Source organism: Canis aureus, chromosome X (genome assembly GCF_053574225.1).
Source record: "Canis aureus isolate CA01 chromosome X, VMU_Caureus_v.1.0, whole genome shotgun sequence".
NCBI lineage: Eukaryota > Metazoa > Chordata > Mammalia > Carnivora > Canidae > Canis > Canis aureus.
The window spans coordinates 65,789,743-65,808,908 of NC_135649.1; the positions used below are offsets into that span (position 1 = coordinate 65,789,743).

Sequence of the window (19,166 nt, forward strand, 5' to 3'; positions counted from 1 at the left end):
ATGCTTCTTTTGAAGAACCCTCTACTAGTAAATTTAGTTCATTCTGTGCTCATAATAACATGAGTAATAAAGAACTTAAAATGAGGACTACTTTCCAGACTTTGCTTGACATAATCTTTTTATGCTGGAAATAGATCCTCATTGGATATAGTCAGAAGCTAGTAGTATTAAAAGAGAGATTAGCACTTCCTAGAGCAATCAGAGAGCTTTGGTATAAATCTTGATATAATCAGAAGGAGTGGAATAGCAACTTGGAATATTAAAAAATTGGAGGCCTGGGGAGATAATTGAATTATGAATCTCCAGGCTTCATAAAATGAGTGGACACAGACCAATGGACAAGAATACTTGGATGACGTGGAGAGGCTGTTTTCTAGCTCTGATTTTACTCATCATGAAGCAGCCTTATGGTCTTTATTTGATTTTTCCAATTGACTTCCCTTTGGGATAGATGATTAACTGATTGGGCAATGTGAGTATCAGTCAGCTTGTTATTTTTTAATTATTAAATTAACTTTTGGGTACAAATAAATCTCATATGTACAATAAGCTATTTTTAGGGCCTTTTCACTGTTAGATAAACTCTTCATTAGTGGTATCAGACCAGCAGAATATGGAAAACAAACCTTAGTGTATAGAGAAAGAAACAATAATAGCAAAGCTTTTTCTGACAATGTAGCATTCATCTCCCATCCATAAACTTACTATATACTTAAATCCCCAATTATTTTGGAAAATATTTCAGTTATTGTCGATTTTTCCCTCAGACATCTGTTCGACTTGCTTGTCTTTTGACTTAGATTTTATTAAACCACTGTTATTTCTAAGAATATTGAGGTAATGGTTGAATTTATTCCTTTAATTGCAGTTAGTTACCTTCAGCATAGATTGAAGAGACCGTACTCTTCTGGACAGTTTCTACTGTCCACTTTTGGCACTTCCAAATTATCTGCTGCTAAATTTGTTCTTAAGAGAGAAAACATTCAATTTATAGTGCACATTTCTACAAAACAAATTGTACCCAAAGTTTTTAGTATATATTTTATTCTTCCTCACCACAGATTTTGCCCCCAAGTTATTTCTTTATTAACTAGTTCCTTGATCTAGGATTAGAACATTTCTTGCTATTAGAATTCAGAAATGTATTTTTTTAAAGTAATCTCTACACCCAACATAGGGCTCAAACTCACAACCTCAAGATCAAGAATCACATGCTCTACTGACTGATCCAGCCAGGTGCCCCTCAATTCAGGAAAGTCTTTAAAACCAGAATTTTTAGATAAATTCCAAATCAGTTAAAGAAAAGGTGATTCTCTTACCTTTATCAAGTGATCATTTTCTTTTTTCTTACTTTTATTTTCTTATCAAAGCTGAGTGGACTGCACAGCCTTGGAAGCAATGGACTCTTGATGGAAAAAATTGTCCTTGCTTCCGTGCTTAACAACCTTTTCTGCTGAAAGATACGAGGTTACTGACTTGAGAAGCAAAACATGTATTTAGCTTATTAAAGTGTGGTTCTCTGTAATATCTTAAAATTCTACTAAGTGAGCTGCTCCAGATGTGTTTTGATTTTTTATTGTCCTTTTTGTGCCCTATCCATATAGTTATTAGCTATAGGTGTACTTATAGCACCTATAGCTATGAGAGACTACATCTCTCCCTCCGGTCACACTGTTGACTTCAGTATTGCTGCATATAAGCAGTGCAGTTTGTGACTTTCCAGTTTTACTCTATTGGGTCAGATGCTTCCAGTTTCATTTATGCATTTGTTTTTGGCCTACTGTGCTATGATTGTGCTGTTTCAGCTCCCTGTATACAAATAAATATTCCTTTCATTATTTCTTTTTACCTTCTCAGCCTCACAAGGCTTATGAAAGTATATATTAATACCAAATAAGTAAATAATTAAAAATTTGTCAGAAGTTATGATGACTTAATTAATCATATAATAGGTATACCTCCTGAATATAATATTAATTTATATTAATAAATATAACAATTTGTCCTCGTGTTTAAGAATAATTAATTAACTGAATAAATACATATATTTTTTAAAAGATTTTATTTATTTTTTCATGTGAGACATACAGAGAGAAGCAGAGACACAGGCAGAGGGAGAAACAGGCTCCCTGTGGGGAGCCCAATGCGGGACTTGATCCAGGGATTCCAATGCGGAACTCAATCCAGGGATTCCGGGATCACGACCTGAGCCAAAGGCAGACACCCAACTGCTGAGCTACCCAGGTGTCCCTGAATAAATACTTATTTTACATTATTTCTGGTATTAGGTATCTTTTTGTGACACCTGCTTTTTTTCTGCTGGCCCACCTTATTTTTAGTCACTTTCATCTCCTCCTTGACAGCTCTCTGATGTTCCCAGGTCTTTTTTTCCAAACTCATTTCTAGGGAAAAAAATACAGTTTGTTACCATACAGAGATCATAGTGAGCCTTTTGAATTCTTTCTTGTATTACTTTGTGTTTTCTTTCTGAACCCATTTGATTTCCTTTCTTATGGCAAGCTAATTCCAGTATACATTTGAGGCTTTTGTAAAAACTTATTCCTCATACTAACATACTACTAGTTTTAATGGGGCTTAAAATGTCAGTTCCACATTTTAAATTTGAAGCTATTTAGCTATAGCAAGAAGGCCCCATTGTATTTATTGTTCGTAAGGAGGAAAGTAGATTCACTCCAACTTTTGTAGGCCTTTTAATATTTCTATAGCATTCAAATTTAGAGAGCTTTTGTTATTATGATATGTCATCACAGTTATGTTTTTAAAATAACTTTTAAATATTACTTATTGTGAAAATGATAAACAGTATAATGAAAGAATTTCATGTTTTCTGTTTACATGTAAGTGAGGCTTAAATAAAAATTATTATATCAATCATTGGTTACTTCATCAATTTTGACTCCTGAGAAAGAACTTCTTTCCTTAGATTATTGTTTTTTTTCCTATACTGTAATTATTCCTTACACAGTATGTTTTCAAATAAGCCAATTTCTTACCATTTTCCTTGACCATTTTCTATATTTCCCATCCTTTCTTTAAGAATGTCATCTTAAAGATGCAACCATTCGTCTTAAAGAAAGGAGGGGAAATATAGGAAATACAGGGGTGTGTATGCTATTTGCATTCCTTAGCCTGAAATGTAAAGGTAAGTTGATATGAAAATGATTTTGAATTCAGTCACAGGCTTGTGGCTTTAGATAACACTTGTCTTTCAGGATTACCATTGTGTGTCTAATGTATAAATTACGAGTATCCATAGAATGCTGATTGTGGTGATTTTGAGAGGTGGTATATGGTCTTTCAGAATCTGTGTTGAGAACTCCAGTGTTATTTTACTCTTGTGCAGCAGGAATGAATTGATTTAAACTTATTTAAAAGTGTGCCTCATGGGACACCTGGGTGGCTCAGTGGTTGAGCGTCTGCCTTCGGCTCAGGGAGTGATCCCGGGATCTGGGATCGAGTCCCACATCAGGCTCCTTGTGGGGAGCCTGCTTCTCTCTCTGTCTCTCTCTCTCTGTGTCTCTTATGAATAAATAAATAAAATCTTAAAAATAAAACAAAAAAACCCCAAAATATTGTTATTTAAAAATAAATAAATAAAAATAAAAGCATGCCTCAGCCTCTGATATGCCTTTTTTTTATTTGGCCTCCAGTTATAAAAAAGACATTTTTCAAACTTTATAGTGTATCTAAAGTATAAGTGAAGTCATATACTTTATAGCTGAATGGACTCATAATGCATGATTACACAACTTCAGAACCCATTTTGTTAAATGGTAACATTTTATGCACTATTAAGCCAACTAGAATAATTTTCTTGCTCTTAGCCACAACTTCTCTGTGTCCTTATTGAAAAATTTTGGGGTGTGTCATAGAAGGTTTTGACAAGAGAGAGTGTTGAGAAAGATATGCAGAAACAGGGCCTTTTTGTCATTATTACATCAAGAGAAATAACACAGATAAAACTGTGAAGTGGGAAAGTGGTTGAAATGCCTCAATTTGTGTTATAATGCATTAAATTATATTTATTTAGTAATAGTTTGATTGAAAAAAGTAAATTTTAAAATTACAGCCTTATTCCCATTTTTAAAAATACCTTACTAGTTAGGAGAGTATATATGAGTATATGTGTATATAAACTAGAACATTAAGAACTGTACTTTCAAAAAGAAAAAAAAGGACTGTACTTTCAGCATTTCATGTTTTTGCAACCTTATATCTTTAAAGCGGCCAGGAATATAGTCCTGTATTTAGTACAATATGAACAGTTTTCTTTCTGTTGCTGTTTACTTAATGAACTGAGACTTAAACTACAAAAATGGTTTTGTGAGCTTTGGAGACAATAAGCATAATATAAAAGTACCCTGTATAACACGATGTGTTACCCTGAATTTCTTATATGTTGATACTTTTCCTCCATTCCTTGCTGTGTAAATCTACTTGAAATTTGAACTTTCCTCCTTCAAAATAAACTAAATTTTTTCTTATATATGAACTACATACAGAAAATACAAGGAAGCAAAATGAATATAAAAAATTATCAGTGTTTCCATTTACTTGCAGCTACTTATTTTAACTTTTTTGGTGGTATTGCTTTCAGACCCATTTGTTTACATATGTAAACTCATGTACACATCACTTTTTTAATGTGAAAAAATAAGTTTTGTACTCTGCTTTTTTCACTCACATGTTTCTCTGTGTCACTACATGTATTTCTGAATGGCTGCACTTTGTTATATACATTGACTATGACTTGTTTACACAGTTCTCCATTATTGATTTTTTAGGCTGTTTCCAAAGTTTTCCTATTAAAACAGCATGAGAATAAATGTCCTTATAGTTAAGTTTTTCATTCCTTTACTCAGTAGATACTTGTTGAATACCTCCTGCATGTCAGCCACTGTGTTTGGTATTGGGTAACAACAGTGAGCACAAAACACAAAGTTACTACTCACATAGAATTAAATTCTAACAGGAGAGCAGATGTTAATCAAATAATCAATCACATTTCTGTATATGCAGTTTATAGCTGAAATGGATGCTCCGGAAGGAGGAATACTCTTCTGTGAAAGAATACAGCCAAGGATCCTGACTGGGGTTAGGGAAGACCTCATTGAAGAAGTTCTGCTTGAGCTGGCAGTTAACTAATTGGAAGAGGTTGGACAGTGGGTTGGTGTTGCACAGAAGATTATTCCACACAGAATGAGGAGTTATGCAGATGCCCTGTAGCAGGGGGACTATAGCATATTTGAGCAACTAAAAGAAAAGAAAGCCAATATGGCGTGAACCCTGAAAATAGTGGTGTAAGATATCGCTAGAGATATAGTCTGGGGCTAAGCCAAACAGAGCCTCACAAGCAGTGTTACAGACTTTGATATTTAAGAGTGGTAGAATGCAACTGAAGGGTTTTAATTTTTTTTTTAAATTTTTAAATTTATTTATGATAGTCACAGAGAGAGAGAGAGAGAGGGGCAGAGACACAGGCAGAGGGAGAAGCAGGCTCCATGCACCGAGAGCCCGATGTGGGATTCGATCCCGGGTCTCCAGGATCGCGCCCTGGGCCAAAGGCAGGCGCTAACCCGCTGCGCCACCCAGGGATCCCGCAACTGAAGGGTTTTAAACTGTGAGTAATATCTGATTGCAGGGTGTACTTACTTACTGAACAAGGAGCAGGGTAGATGCAGAGAAATCATTTAGGAGGATGTTGCAAGTAGCCTACGTGAGAGATTATGATAGCTTGGATTAGGTTGGTAGTGAAAATGTGGAAGTAGGTTCAAGAAATTTTTATGAAGTAAAATTGATTTAACTTGGCACATAGTCTTAAGTATTTTTTAAAGCATAAGTGTTCAGAAATGGAATTCTTGACACAAAGGGCAAATTGTTTTAAAGCTGATGCAGATACCAAAATGCTTCCTGGATAGACTGTTTCAGTTTACTCTCCCATTAACAGTATGTTAGAGTGCCTGTTTCAATACTTCATCAGCAATGAGCATTAAGTTTTTTGGGTTTTTAAAATATCTATTCCAGAAATTGAGTAGATACTTCAATTTCTAAAATAGAGATTAAATTGCCAACTACAATAACATGATAGTTTTGGACTATATATGTATTGATCTTATTTTAGCTTTACAAAGTGTGATTTTGATTCTTAATATTCTGCCTCTAAAAACAAACTAAAAGATTTCATGGGATTGTTGCTTCAGGAACTTGAGAGAAAGAAAAATGTAAGATGATTTGGGTCAGATTAAACATCACTAGAAAAATGTGTTCTTGTTGAAATTTGCAATAATTCAACCTCTGTTCTTTCTAATTAATACCAAGATTCCTACTTTCCTAAACATAGCATTACAACTCTATCATAAGTTTTGACTGAGGGCTCCAAACTATTTTAATTAAACATATTGATAAAGAGCCCAAGAGTATATGAAGATTTTGACCACAAAGGTGGAAATACTGAAATATTTATTAAATTTTGTATAATGTATTGATAGCTTAATAGATGAGAAATTAATGTATAGTACGTGTCCTCTTTCCTCCACTGAATAGCTTTTTGGCAATATGAGGATGGCTATAGCTGGAAGTAAAAAATTAAGGGATGTAAGTAGCTTTTTAAAAACAATTTATATAGTTTCTTTTTTTCCAGGATAGTTTGAGCTTGAAAGATACTAAGCTTAGATTCAGAATAAAAGTTATGTTTGTAAATATCTTCTCCCATTCATTAGGTTGCTGGTTTTTTTTTTAATGGTTTCCTTCACTGTGCAAAAGCTTTTTATTTTCTTGTAGTCCCAATAGTTTAATTTTGCTTTTGTTTCCCCTGCCAGAAGAGACAGGAAAACGTTTCTGCAACTGGTGCCAAAGAAATTACTGTTACTGTTTTCTTCTAGAAATTTTATGGTTTCATTTCTCACATTTAGGTCTTTCATCAATTTTGGGTTTCTTTTTATGTATAGTGTAAGAAAGTGGTCCAGTTTTATTCTTTTGCATGTAGCTGTCTGGTTTTCCCAGCACCATTTGTTGAAGAGACAGTCTTTTTCCCTTTGTTTATTCTTGCTGCTTTTGTCGTAATGTACCATAAAAGTGCAGGTTTATTTCTGGATTCTCTATTCTGTTCCATTGATCCGTGTGTCTTTTTTTGTGCCAGTACCATATTATTTTAATTACTACAGCTTTGTAGTATATCTTGAAATCTGGGATTATGATACCTACAGTTTGGGGTTTTTTTTAGTTTTTATTTTAATTGCAATTAGTTAACATACAGTGTAATACTAGTTTCAAGTGTGTGTGTGTGTGTGTGTGTGTGTGTGTGTGTGTATTATATATACCACTTCTTATTTATCTATTCATTAATCAATGGACAGTTGGGCTGCTTCCATAATTTAGCTATTGTAAATAATGTTGCTGTAACCATAGAGGTGCATGTTTCCCTTTGAATTAGTGCTTTTGTGTTCTTTGGGCAAATATCCAGTAGTGTGATTGCTGGATCATAGGATCGTTCTTCCTTTTCAAGATTGCTTTAGCTATTCAGGGTCTTTTGTGATTCCATACAAAATTTCATATTATGTGTTCTAGTTCTGTGAAAAATGTTGTTGGTGTTTTAATAGAGATTGCATTAAAACTATGTTAATTACACTTGAATAAAAAAGTTATGTTTGTAATGTTTGCATATTTCTCAAACGTACATAATTCTGCATTATTGAAATGCAGTTATTGAAATGACATGTTACTTACTGCTTTGTTTTCTCTCTTTGAACAGTTAAAAGATGTTGATACTCGGAAAATCATAAAAGCAATGCTTTCTTATGTGTGGCCCAAAGACAGGCCAGATCTACGAGCTAGGGTTGCCATTTCCCTGGGATTTTTGGGTGGTGCAAAGGTAAGAATAGGAGAAATTATACATTGTTTGTTTCTGTAACTAAGAAATAGTATGCATTTTCTAATAGTAAACTTAAGCTGATATAAGCTACTTTAGGAAAGCAATTGTTAACTTTTAGGACCCTTGTTTACATAACTATTTTATGCAGTCAGAAATTATATGGTAATGCCCAGTTGATCTGTGGTTCACATTTAATGGCCTCAACTTAATGGAATTCACGTTAAGATACAGGCTCATTGGTTGTAACGAAGCATTAAGGAACTTTATAAAAGAAACTGCTTAGAGCCCTGTTGACTCTTACTTTAATACATATTTCTTGTAAGCTTGGTTCTCTGTTACCAGTAAATTGAAAAGACGATGAAGAGGCATTTAGGTACACTGATAGCCATAAGTGGTAAACAACAATGTAAAAGGAAAAAAACCAGGAAAACTTTAAAAAAAAAACCATAAAAGCTGGGCATTTCTGTAAACTCAGTTAGGGGCCCTCTATTATCTTAGCAGCCTCATCTGTTTATCTCTGTACTGTGTGTAGCACATTTTAATAAGGCAGTTATAATAACTCAACCTTCAAGGAAAGAAACCTTATTTTCAATTTATTCAGATTTTAAAGTTAGTGAAGATATGTCTTTAGGTACAATATGTAGTCATGGTACGTGTGTAGTCTTTGGAGTTAGAATTCCTGGACACTGGCACTTAATAATGTTATAATATTGGGCAATTGCTTAGTCTTCATGCTCAGTTTCCCAATTCATAAAATAAGGTAAAACACTGTTTTTATAAGGATTAAATAAATTAACATACAAAAGACTTGAAACAGTGTTTGGCACATAGTGAAACATGTGTTAAAATAAATTAATTTCTTTCCATCAAAAATATGATAAAAATATCTGCTAAAAATATAAATGAGGTTTGGCTATATAACTCTTAGGAGTAAGAGTTAATATATTGTTTTAGAACCCAGATCCTATCACTTATTTCTTCTCTGTGTCATGTATGTCCCCTTTTATTTACTTATTCTTTTCCCTACCCTAAAAATATGTATTGAGAACTTGCCATATAAAGGACTGTTCTTGGCCCTGTAGGGTATTCAAACATTAATAAGGGACACTTCTTCTCTCAAATCATACAGGATAAGACAAATTATATTTTATTGCTATAATGCAAAGTAGGTCATAATGATTTAAAAGAAGTATCATTCACATGTTGGGGGATTTCAAAGGAAAGAACCACCAAGATGGGGAGTCTGGAAAGGTTTCACAGAGGACGTGATGTCCGAGATAAGTCTTGGATTGAGGTAGTATGGTTACAGGTATAGGAGTAACATGAGCAGGATGACAGAGGACAGATAGTGTGTGTGGAGTAGTGAATACTCCATCTTTTCTCCAGTAAGGGGATAATGTTTCAGAGAAACTAAAAGTAATCTTGGAAAGAAAGATGGAGCTCCTAATGTGAAATACATTGACTGTGAAAAAAATTTAATTATGTTGGAAGTAGGAACATATATTTTGAGCAGAAGAGTAATAAGGTTAGAGTTGTACTTTAGAAAATTAATCTGACCCTGTTGTATAAAATGGATTAGGGTGGTAAGACAACTAAAGTAGGGATACCATTGATTTTCATTTCATGTATTCATTTAGCAAACATTTACTGACCAGTTATGAGGCTAATGTAATAGTCTAGATGAGAAATAGGGTCCACTTTATACTGGAGTAGTGGTAGAAATGGTAATATGGAGAGAAAAGATTCCAGAGATATTGTGAGATATGGGAAATCAACAGTATTTAGCAATGGATCAGATATTAGAAGTAAAAGAGAAATAGGATTCAAAATTGATGCTAAGGATAAGAGAAGAAAAATGCTTTGAACAGAAGTAGATAGGAAGGTCTTCTTTGGGAAGACGAAAATTTTTGTTTGGGGCAAGTTAAGTTTGAAATGCTAATGCAACCTTGAGACAGATATTTAGCTGATAAGACAAAATTGCAAGGCAAGTTTAGGAAGGAGCCCCATGCTAGAGAGTTTAAGAGGTAATAATTGAAACAATGTAGATTAGTTCACCAAGGAATAGAGTAGAAATAGAAGATGACTATAGACAGAACCCATGATAACTGTGTTCCTGTAGGGTAATAAACAGGAAAGGAGTGATTGGAGAGTAAAACTAGAATAATTCAGTCTGACCATTTATTGTCTTTTGTTCTTTCTCATCTATGGGTTCTGTTGAGTACTCCCCCAATGAACGGGACCCCTGCCCTTGGAGAAGACTAAATTTAGATACTAAACAACAGACCAAGAATCCATACTTTATTCTGTTTGTTTAAACTGAACAGAGAGGATAATATTACAAATCTAATTTTGGTAGCTAATGTTGAAATTCTTTTAACTCCTATTTCTAGCACACTACTGGTTGCTGAATCATCTTTTACCTACAAATTACATAAGGATAAAAGTTATTCTGAGCTCTTATGCAAGGCCAAATTACCAAATTGGCCTTTATTAGCTGAATGAAAGTACTTTGCTAACAAGTTTAAGGTAGATTGTTTTCTGGACTGACTTATGAATTGAAGAGAACAGGTTAGAACATGACTAATTAGGTTAGTCAGAGGGAGGTGTGTTAAATAATGACATTTGTATTAGATTTTATTTTTAGAATGTATTTCAGTTTTTCAAAATATAGATTTCTTGGTGACAGTGTAGCTTGGTGACAGGTCAATGTCAGGATATAAAAACTAGGTCAAGGTAAGTTTCTTAAGGACTGAAATATTTTTAGAAGACTAATATTTGAATCTTCTCTCAATAAATAGTGAGAAACCTGAGCACCCAGTTAATGGATAGTGCTGTACTAACCTTATATAAACTAATTATAAGTAAACAAATAAATATAGAAAAATCAGTCCTCAAAAAGTATGTTTGCTTCCTTTTGAGTCAGGAAAAGAAATAAATTTCCCTGATGTTATAATGATTACACGCTTGTACTTTTAGAACATAGAGAAAAACAGTTAACTTTTCACTAGATAGGAACTAGAGTATAGAATAACCTTAGGAATATGTAGTAGTAGCATTTAACCATTCCTAATGTCATTTTTCTAGCTTCTCTACTGTCCTCAGTTTAAAAGTGATTACTCTCCCAATCTTTAAAACCTGGTCATTGTTTAATTTTGGTAGTATTGCAGATATGATTTATACTTGATATGCAAAGATGGATTGTTATCCCTTTAATTCCTTGGCTTCCTATTTTTTTTTAAACCTGATTACATGCTTTGACATATAACCACTTTGGACTATTCTATTCCCCTTTATGTTCTGATCTTCCCTACCTCTTCCACATATTTGTGGGAATCTTAGGGCCAGGTTCAGGAATCTTCTCAGCTATAAATGAATGCCACGCAGCCATCTGAGCATCATGTGGTGGTTTCATAGTAAGGCCAGAGCACCCATGGAGGAGAAGAAGGACAGAAAGAGAAATGTCAAGTCTGAAGAAGAAAAATAGAAGAGGATTTCATGCTTAACCTATGGGGCCACAGCATACCATCTGCTTACTGATTTGTCTATTCATACTCTTTTCATTCTGAAGGTCTTAAGGCTATCATTGTCTCTAGCAAAGATTTTTAAGATAAATTATTATGTAAAGATGCCTTGCATCCCAGAGAAGGCCAAGAAGTATTGATTGGTATTTCTTCAGAGTTGCAGAAATTCTATTTTTAATACATTGGAGTCCCATATAAGATCTATTTTAGGGGTTCTGCTGCCAAGAGAGACCGAGATAGAGACAGGCAGAGAGATAGAACACTTATTTGCCTTCATTCCTTAAATACCTACAGATCATATGCAGTACCTTTTTTTTTTTTTTTTACCATCCACACATATATCCTAGGAGTATCATATTATCATTAATCTGGGAATTTTGAGATCCAAGGATTTTTTTTTAATTTTTTTAAAATAATTTATTTATGATAGTCACACACACACACACACAGAGAGAGAGAGAGAGAGAGAGGCAGAGACACAGGCAGAGGGAGAAGCAGGCTCCATCCACCGGGAGCCCGATGTGGGATTCGATCTCGGGTCTCCAGGATCGCGCCCTGGGCCAAAGGCAGGCGCCAAACCGCTGCGCCACCCAGGGATCCCAAGGATTTTTTTTAATTTAACCCATTAGTATATCATGTACAGCTGTGCCAGAATTTAAGGAAAATATAAAACACATTTACTACAATCCTCTGTTTTCATAAAATAAGTGTTTATTTTAATGTTATAAAAAATTTTACTCATATTCTCTAACCAGCACCGTCTTTGGAACCACTTAGTTGACAGAGAACTTGGGAGCACAGAACATTAAAGTATCATGTATAAAAGATATCTCAAGAATGTTAGAAATGAAAATGAGCTTTATTTAAAATTATGAAATAATTTTTAAGGGAGAGGATATTTTATCAAAATTTAATTAATATCCTTTTTTTTCAAGAATGCATCTATTATATCAAAGTAAGGAATAATATATGTCTCAGTCTGTTTACCTGCTATAAAAAACACCATAATCTAGGTGGTTCATAGATGGCTCTTTTCATTGTAACCTACATGATATAAGAGGTAGGAAGGGTCTTTGGGGACTTTTTTATAAGGACACTAATCTCATAAAGCCCTGATCACCTCTTAAAGGCCCCACTTTTAATATCATCACCCTAGGGGGTTAGGATTCAATATGTGAATTTGGCTGGGAGACCCATTCAAATCATAGCAGTATGTATTAAACAACATTTGTTGAGTGACTATTAGGTACAAGATACTGTGCTAGGCAGCTAGGAATACAAAAATGAATAAAATGTGGGCCTTGCCCTCCCTCCCTCCTGGAGTTGTAGTGTAGTGAAGGAGAAAAATACACAAATAATGATAAAATATATATAACATAATAAAAATATCCAAAGGGAGTCACAAATGAAGATATATGGGAATTCCAGCAATTAGGCATTTATGGAAAACTTCATGGAAGAGCTAGAGTTTACCGGTAACTAGTGTCTTGACATTTGTAACTTCAAAAGATTCATGCACTTTTTGCTTAACTTCGATTCTTTAAAAATTTTCTGAAAAATACTTTTTAAAATGAAGCAATGCTACCTAAAACCTTTAAATAGGAGGCATGATTTATATCCTGGAATATTTTTTTAATTAAAAGACTATATTTTATAGAAGTTTTAGGCTTATCGAAAAATTGAGCAGTAAATGCAGAGAATTCCTGCATATCCCCTCCAAACCCCACTCAATTTCTTCTATTACTAACATCTTGCATTAATGTGGTTACAATCAATGAACCAATTATTTAAAAATATATTATTCTTATTAGCTAACTTCATAGTTTACATTAGGATTCACACTTTGTGTTATGTACTTATATGGGTTTGGGGAAGTGCATAGTGTCCTGTGTTCACCATTAAAGTATCACAGAAGAGTTTGCCCTAAAAATCCAGTGTGTTCCACTTACTCATCTCCATCCTCCCAAATCCCTGGCAACCATTGATCATTTTACTATCTCTTGTTTTGCCTTTTTCCATATCATATAGTTGGAATCATACAGTGTGTAGCTCTACAGACTGGCTTCTTTCACGTAATTATATACATTTCAGAGTCATTTATGTCTTTCTTATGACTTGATAGTTCATTTCTTTTTATTGCTGAAAAATATTCCATTGTATGGATATACCATATAGTGTGTTTATCCATTCACCATTTGAAAGACATTTTTCATTGCTTCCAGATTTTGGTAAAAAGTAAAGCTGCAATAAACATTTGTGTGCAAGATTTCATGTGACATAAGTTTTCAACTCCTTTGGGTAATTACTAAGAAATGCAATTACTAGATTATATGTTAAGACTATGTTTAGTATGTGAGAAACTGCCAAACTATCTTCCAAGGTGGCTGTCCCATTCTGTATTCCCACCAGCAGTGAAAGACTTTCTCTTGCTCCACATCCTTGTCAGTATTTGGTGTTGTCAGTGTTCTGGATTTTAGTCTTTTTAGTAGATGTATAATGCTATTTCATTTTTTTCTAATTTGATATTGCCTAATGACATGATATTGTGCATGTTTTCATATGCTTACTGATCATCTGTATATCTTCCTTGGTGAGATATTGTTAAGTCTTTTGCCCATTTTTAAATTGGATTGTTCATTTTCTTATTGCTGAGTTTTAAGAGTTTTTTTTGTATATTTTGGATACAAGTCCTTTATCATATTTTTTGCAAATATTTTCATTCAGTATGTGGCTTATATATTACTTCTTTTAACAGTGTCTTTCAGAGAACAAAAATTTTAAATTTTAATGTAGTCCAACTTAACAGTGTTTCATGGATTGCGCCTTTAGTGTTACATCTAATGTCATTACCAAACCAAAAGTCACCTAGATTTTATGTTATCTTCCTCAAGTTTTATAGCTTTGTGCTTTACATTTAGGAATACAATCCATTTGGAGTTAATTTTTGTGAAAAGTCAGTGTCTGGATTTTATTCTTTTTATTTGCACATTCAGATATTCTAGCACAATTTTTTGAAAAGAATATTTTACCCCCAGTGGATTGCCTCTACTCCTTTGTCAAACATCAGTTGAATATATTTATGTATATTTGTCTGTTCCTGGACTCTCTATTCTATTCTGTTGATCTATTTATCTGTTCTTCTGCCAGTGCCACACTGTCTTGATTATTGTAGCTTTATGGTAAGTCTTGAATTCAAGTAGTGTCAGCCCTCTGACATTGTTTGTTTGTTTTTTTTTTTCCAATGTCGTGTTGGATATTCTGGGTCTTTTATTTTTCTCTATAAAGTATAGAATCATTTTGTCCATATCTACCGAATTACTTGCTGGGATTTTGATTGGGACTGCATTGAATATATCAAGTTTAGGAACAGCTGACATCTTGATAATATGGAGTCATTCTATGCATGAACTGTTGTGCCCAAGATTGCGAATCCGAGAAACCACCAAGGAGCCTACACCAATGCAAACACACGAGGGCTTATTTACAAGCTCGAGCTTGGGTCCAAATATACCCGACACAGCAGAGCAGGGACTTGGACCCCAAGGTGGGTTTCAGCTGAGTTTTATGGGCTGGTCTAGGGGACCTCCAGAAGGGGTGGAGGAATTTCTCAAGTTCTGTTTACATTCTGATATGGGGCTTTCAAGGGCATTGAGCTCTGTTCTCATTCTAATATGGGGCTTCCTGCCACTGGCTTGGGCTCTGTTCTCATTCTAATATAGGGCTTTCTAGGGCTTTAAGCTGTAAGCTGTTTATTTTTCCTGTAACTGAAGTAATGTAAATTTCAGCTCTTATTCACAGGGGCCTGGGATGGCTGTACTTGTGCTAATGCTGAACTTAAAGTGGAATAGCCTTAATTTTTCTCGGCCTCCACATGCACATGAAATCCATTCATTTCTTTTTTGATTTCCTTCATCAGAGTATTGTAGTTTTCCTTATACAGATTTTGAACATGTTTTGTTACATTTATAGCTAATTATATCATTTTGGGTACTAATTTAAGTGATTTTTTATTTCAAATCATGTATTATTCATTGGAGATATATAGGAAAGCAATTTAGTTTTGTATATTAACCATATATCCTGCAACCTTGCTAGAGTTGCTTATTAGTTTCAGGAGGGTTTTTTGTTGTTGTTTTTGTCAATTCTTTTGGATTTTCTACATAGATAATCATATCATCTGCAAAAATGGTTTTATTTCCTCTTTCCTAATATGTATGCCTTTTACTTCCTTTTCTTATTACATTAGCTAGGACTTCCAGTACCATGTTGAACAAGAGTGATAAGAGAGGGCATCTTTGCTTTGTTCCCAAACTTAGGGGTAAAGCATCTAGTTTCTCATCATTAAGTATGTTGTTAGTGATAGGGTTTTTTGTAGGTGTCCTTAATCAAACTGAAGAAGTTTCTTTCTATTCCCAGTTTGCTGAAAGTTTTTCTCATGAATAGGTGTTGGATTTTGTCCAATGCTTTTCTTTTTGCCTTGATTGATATCATATGATATTTTTTCCTTTTAGGATTTTGATGTAATGAATTACATTAATTGATTTTCCAATATTGAACAAGATATGAATTTCACTTGGTCATGTTGTATAATTATTTTTACACATTATTGAATTTGATTTGCTAATATTTTGGTGAGAATAATTTTTTTAATCTATGATCACAAGAGATAGTGGTCTAGTTTTCCTTTCTTGTAATGTCTGCCTGGTTTGGGTGTTAAGGTGGTGCTGGTTTCCTAGAATGAGTTCAGAAATTTTCCCTCTATCTCTGTTTTTTGGAAGAGATGGTATTTACAAATAGTCTGAGTATGTTGTCTACTTTGCTTTTCTACTTGTTTTGCCCTGCTAATCATATCTCTTTTTAGTACTCTTGTCCTTATGTTCTTTCTCTCCTTCTGATCCTTTTGAGACTGGAGAGGCAAACAAACAAAATTCTCTTTTACCCTCATATATATGGGTCCCTCTTGGCAGCACTAGTTACAGAGTTCTTAATTATCAGAAGCTGCAGTAAAAGATATTAATTATTGAGGAATTTAGGTATAAAAAAGGTCTGGAAGAAATGGGTTCCTCAGATGACATAGATCATGACCAAGAAGGAAAAAGTTACTTTAAAACCTAGAATTTGAGTCCAGTAAATTTGGCATCATAAATATACAGCATAATTTTGGCTTTCCTTTATGGTGATTGTACTTCTTTATTAAGTCCATTCTTTAAAGTCCCTATTTGTGTGTTTCCAAGTTAAAATTAAACAAATACAATTTCTCTGAAAATTCAAGAATTTAGAAAATTATTTATTGATTTAAACTTTTTATCTACAAAATAAAACAAATTATAAGTCCCTTTTTTAATTTAAAATTTTTGTTTTTTAAATTTTCTTTAAATTCAGTTAACATGCAATATATTACTGGTTTCAGAGGTAGAGGTAGCTGATTTATTGGTTTTATTTTTTTAAAGATTTTTATTTATTTATTCATGAGAGAGAGAGCGAGAGAGAGAGAGAGAGGGAGAGAGAGAGGCAGGCTCCATACAGGGAGCCCGATGTGGGACTCGATCCCAGGTCTCCAGGATTACACCCCGGGTCAAAGGCAGGTGCTAAGCCGCTGAGCCACCCAGGGATCCCCTTTTATTTTTTGTATATTCTTTTATTGGAGTTCAGTTTTCCAACATCTAGTATAATACCCAGTGCTCATCCCATCAAGTGCCAGCCTCAGTGCCTGTCACCCAGTCAACCCATCTCCCTACCAACCTCCCCTTCCACTATCCCCTTGTTCATTTCCCAGAGTTAGGAGTCTCTCATGTTCTGTCACCCTCACTAATATTTCTCACTCATTTTCTCTCCTTTCCCCTATAATCCATTTCACTATTTTTTATATTTCCCGTATGAATGAAACCATATAATGTTTGTCCTTCTCCAATTGACTTATTTAACTCAGCATAATACCCTTCAGTTCCATCCACATTGAAGCATGTGGTGGGTATTCGTCGTTTCTAATGGCTGAGTAATATTCCATTGAATACCTATACCACATCTTTATCCATTCATCTGTCGATGGACACCGAGACTCCTTCCAGTTTGGCTATTGTGGACATTGCTGCTATAAACATTGGGGTGTAGGTGTCTCGGCCTTTCACTGCATCTATATCTTTGGGTAAATCCCTAGCAGTGCAACTGCTGGGTCTTGGGTAGCTCTATTTGTAACTCTTTGAGGAACCTCCACACAGTTTTCCAGAGTGGCTGTACCATTTCACATTCCCACCAACAGTGCAAGAGGGTTCCCCTTTCTCCACATTCTCTCCAACATTTGTTATTTCCTGTCTTGTTAATTTTCACCATTCTCACTGGTGTGAGGTGGTATCTCATTGCGGATTTCATATGTATTTCCCTGATGGCAAGTGATAGGGAGCATTTTCTCATGTGCTTGTGGGCCATGTCTATGTCTTCTTTGGTGAAATTTCTGTTCATGTCTGTTGCCTATTTCATGATTGGATTGTTTGTTTCTTTGCTGTGGAGTTTAATAAGTTCTTTATAGATCTTGGATACTAGCCCTTTATCTGATAGGTCATTTGCACATATCTTCTCCCATTCTGTAGGTTGTCTTTTAGTTGTGCTGACTGTTGCTTTTGCTGTGCAGAAGCCCTTTACCTTGATTAGGTGCCAATCCAATTCATTTTTGCTTTAGTTTCTCATAGATATATCTTGCACAAAGTTGCCATGGCGAAATTCAAAGAGGTTGTTGTTGCCTGTGTTCTCTTGGATTTTGATGGATTCTTGTCTCACATGTAGATCTTTCATCCATTTTGAGTTTTTCTTTGTGTATGGTGTAAGAGAATGGTCTAGTTTCATTCTTCTGCGCATGGCTGTCCAATTTTCCCAGCAACATTTTTTGAAGAGGCTGTCCTTTTTCCAATGGATAGTCTTTCCTGCTTTTCCGAATATTAGTTGACCATAGAGTTGAGGGCCCATTTCTGGGTTTTTTATTCTGTTCCATTGATCTATGTGTCTGTTTTTATGCCAGTACCACACTGTCTTGATGACCACAGTTTGTAGTACAAGTTGAAATCTGGCCTTGTGATGCCCCCGGGCATTGGTTTTCTTTTTCAATAGTCCCCTGGCTATTTGGGGTCTTTTCTGATTCCACACAAATCTTAAGATGATTTGTTCCAACTCCCTGAAGAAAGTCTATGTTATTTTGAGAGGGATTGTATTGAACATGTAAGTTGCCCTGGGTAGCATAGACATTTTCACAATATTAATTCTGCCAATCCATGAGCATGGAATATTTTTCCAACTCTTTGTGTCTTCCTCAATTTCTTTCAGAAGTGTTTTAAATATTTTTTTTAATTTTTATTTATTTATGATAGTTACAGAGAGAGAGAGAGGCAGAGACACAGGCAGAGGGAGAAGCAGGCTCCATGCACCGGGAGCCCGATGTGGGATTCGATCCTGGGTCTCCAGGATCACGCCCTGGGCCAAAGGCAGGCGCCAAACCACTGCGCCACCCAGGGATCCCTCTTTCAGAAGTGTTATATAGTTTTTAGGATATAGACACTTTACCTCTTTGGTTAGGTTTATTCCTAGGTATCTTATGCTTTTGGGTGCCATTGTAAATGGGATTGACTCCTTAATTTCTCTTTCTTCAATCTTATTGTTAGTGTATAGGAATGGGACTGATTTCTGGGCATTGGTTTTGTATCTTGCCATGTTGATGAATTGCTGTATGAGTTCTAGCAATCTTGGGGTGGAGATCTTTGGATTTT

At 34.7% G+C, this 19,166-nt stretch overlaps 1 protein-coding gene across 5 annotated transcripts in view; it reads left to right on the forward strand.

Moving 5' to 3' along the window:
• Window positions 1-19,166, forward strand: part of ABCB7 (ATP binding cassette subfamily B member 7) — a 164,754-nt gene that overhangs the window by 84,274 nt on the left and 61,314 nt on the right. For 4 of the 5 annotated variants that reach the window (XM_077889592.1, XM_077889594.1, XM_077889593.1 and 1 more), the window contains one exon: window positions 7,772-7,891. The exons of the other annotated variant lie outside the window; for it this stretch is intronic. In XM_077889592.1, coding sequence (XP_077745718.1) covers window positions 7,772-7,891 — 120 coding nt within the window. The remainder of the gene's footprint in view (window positions 1-7,771; window positions 7,892-19,166) is intronic. 5 annotated transcript variants of the gene reach the window in all.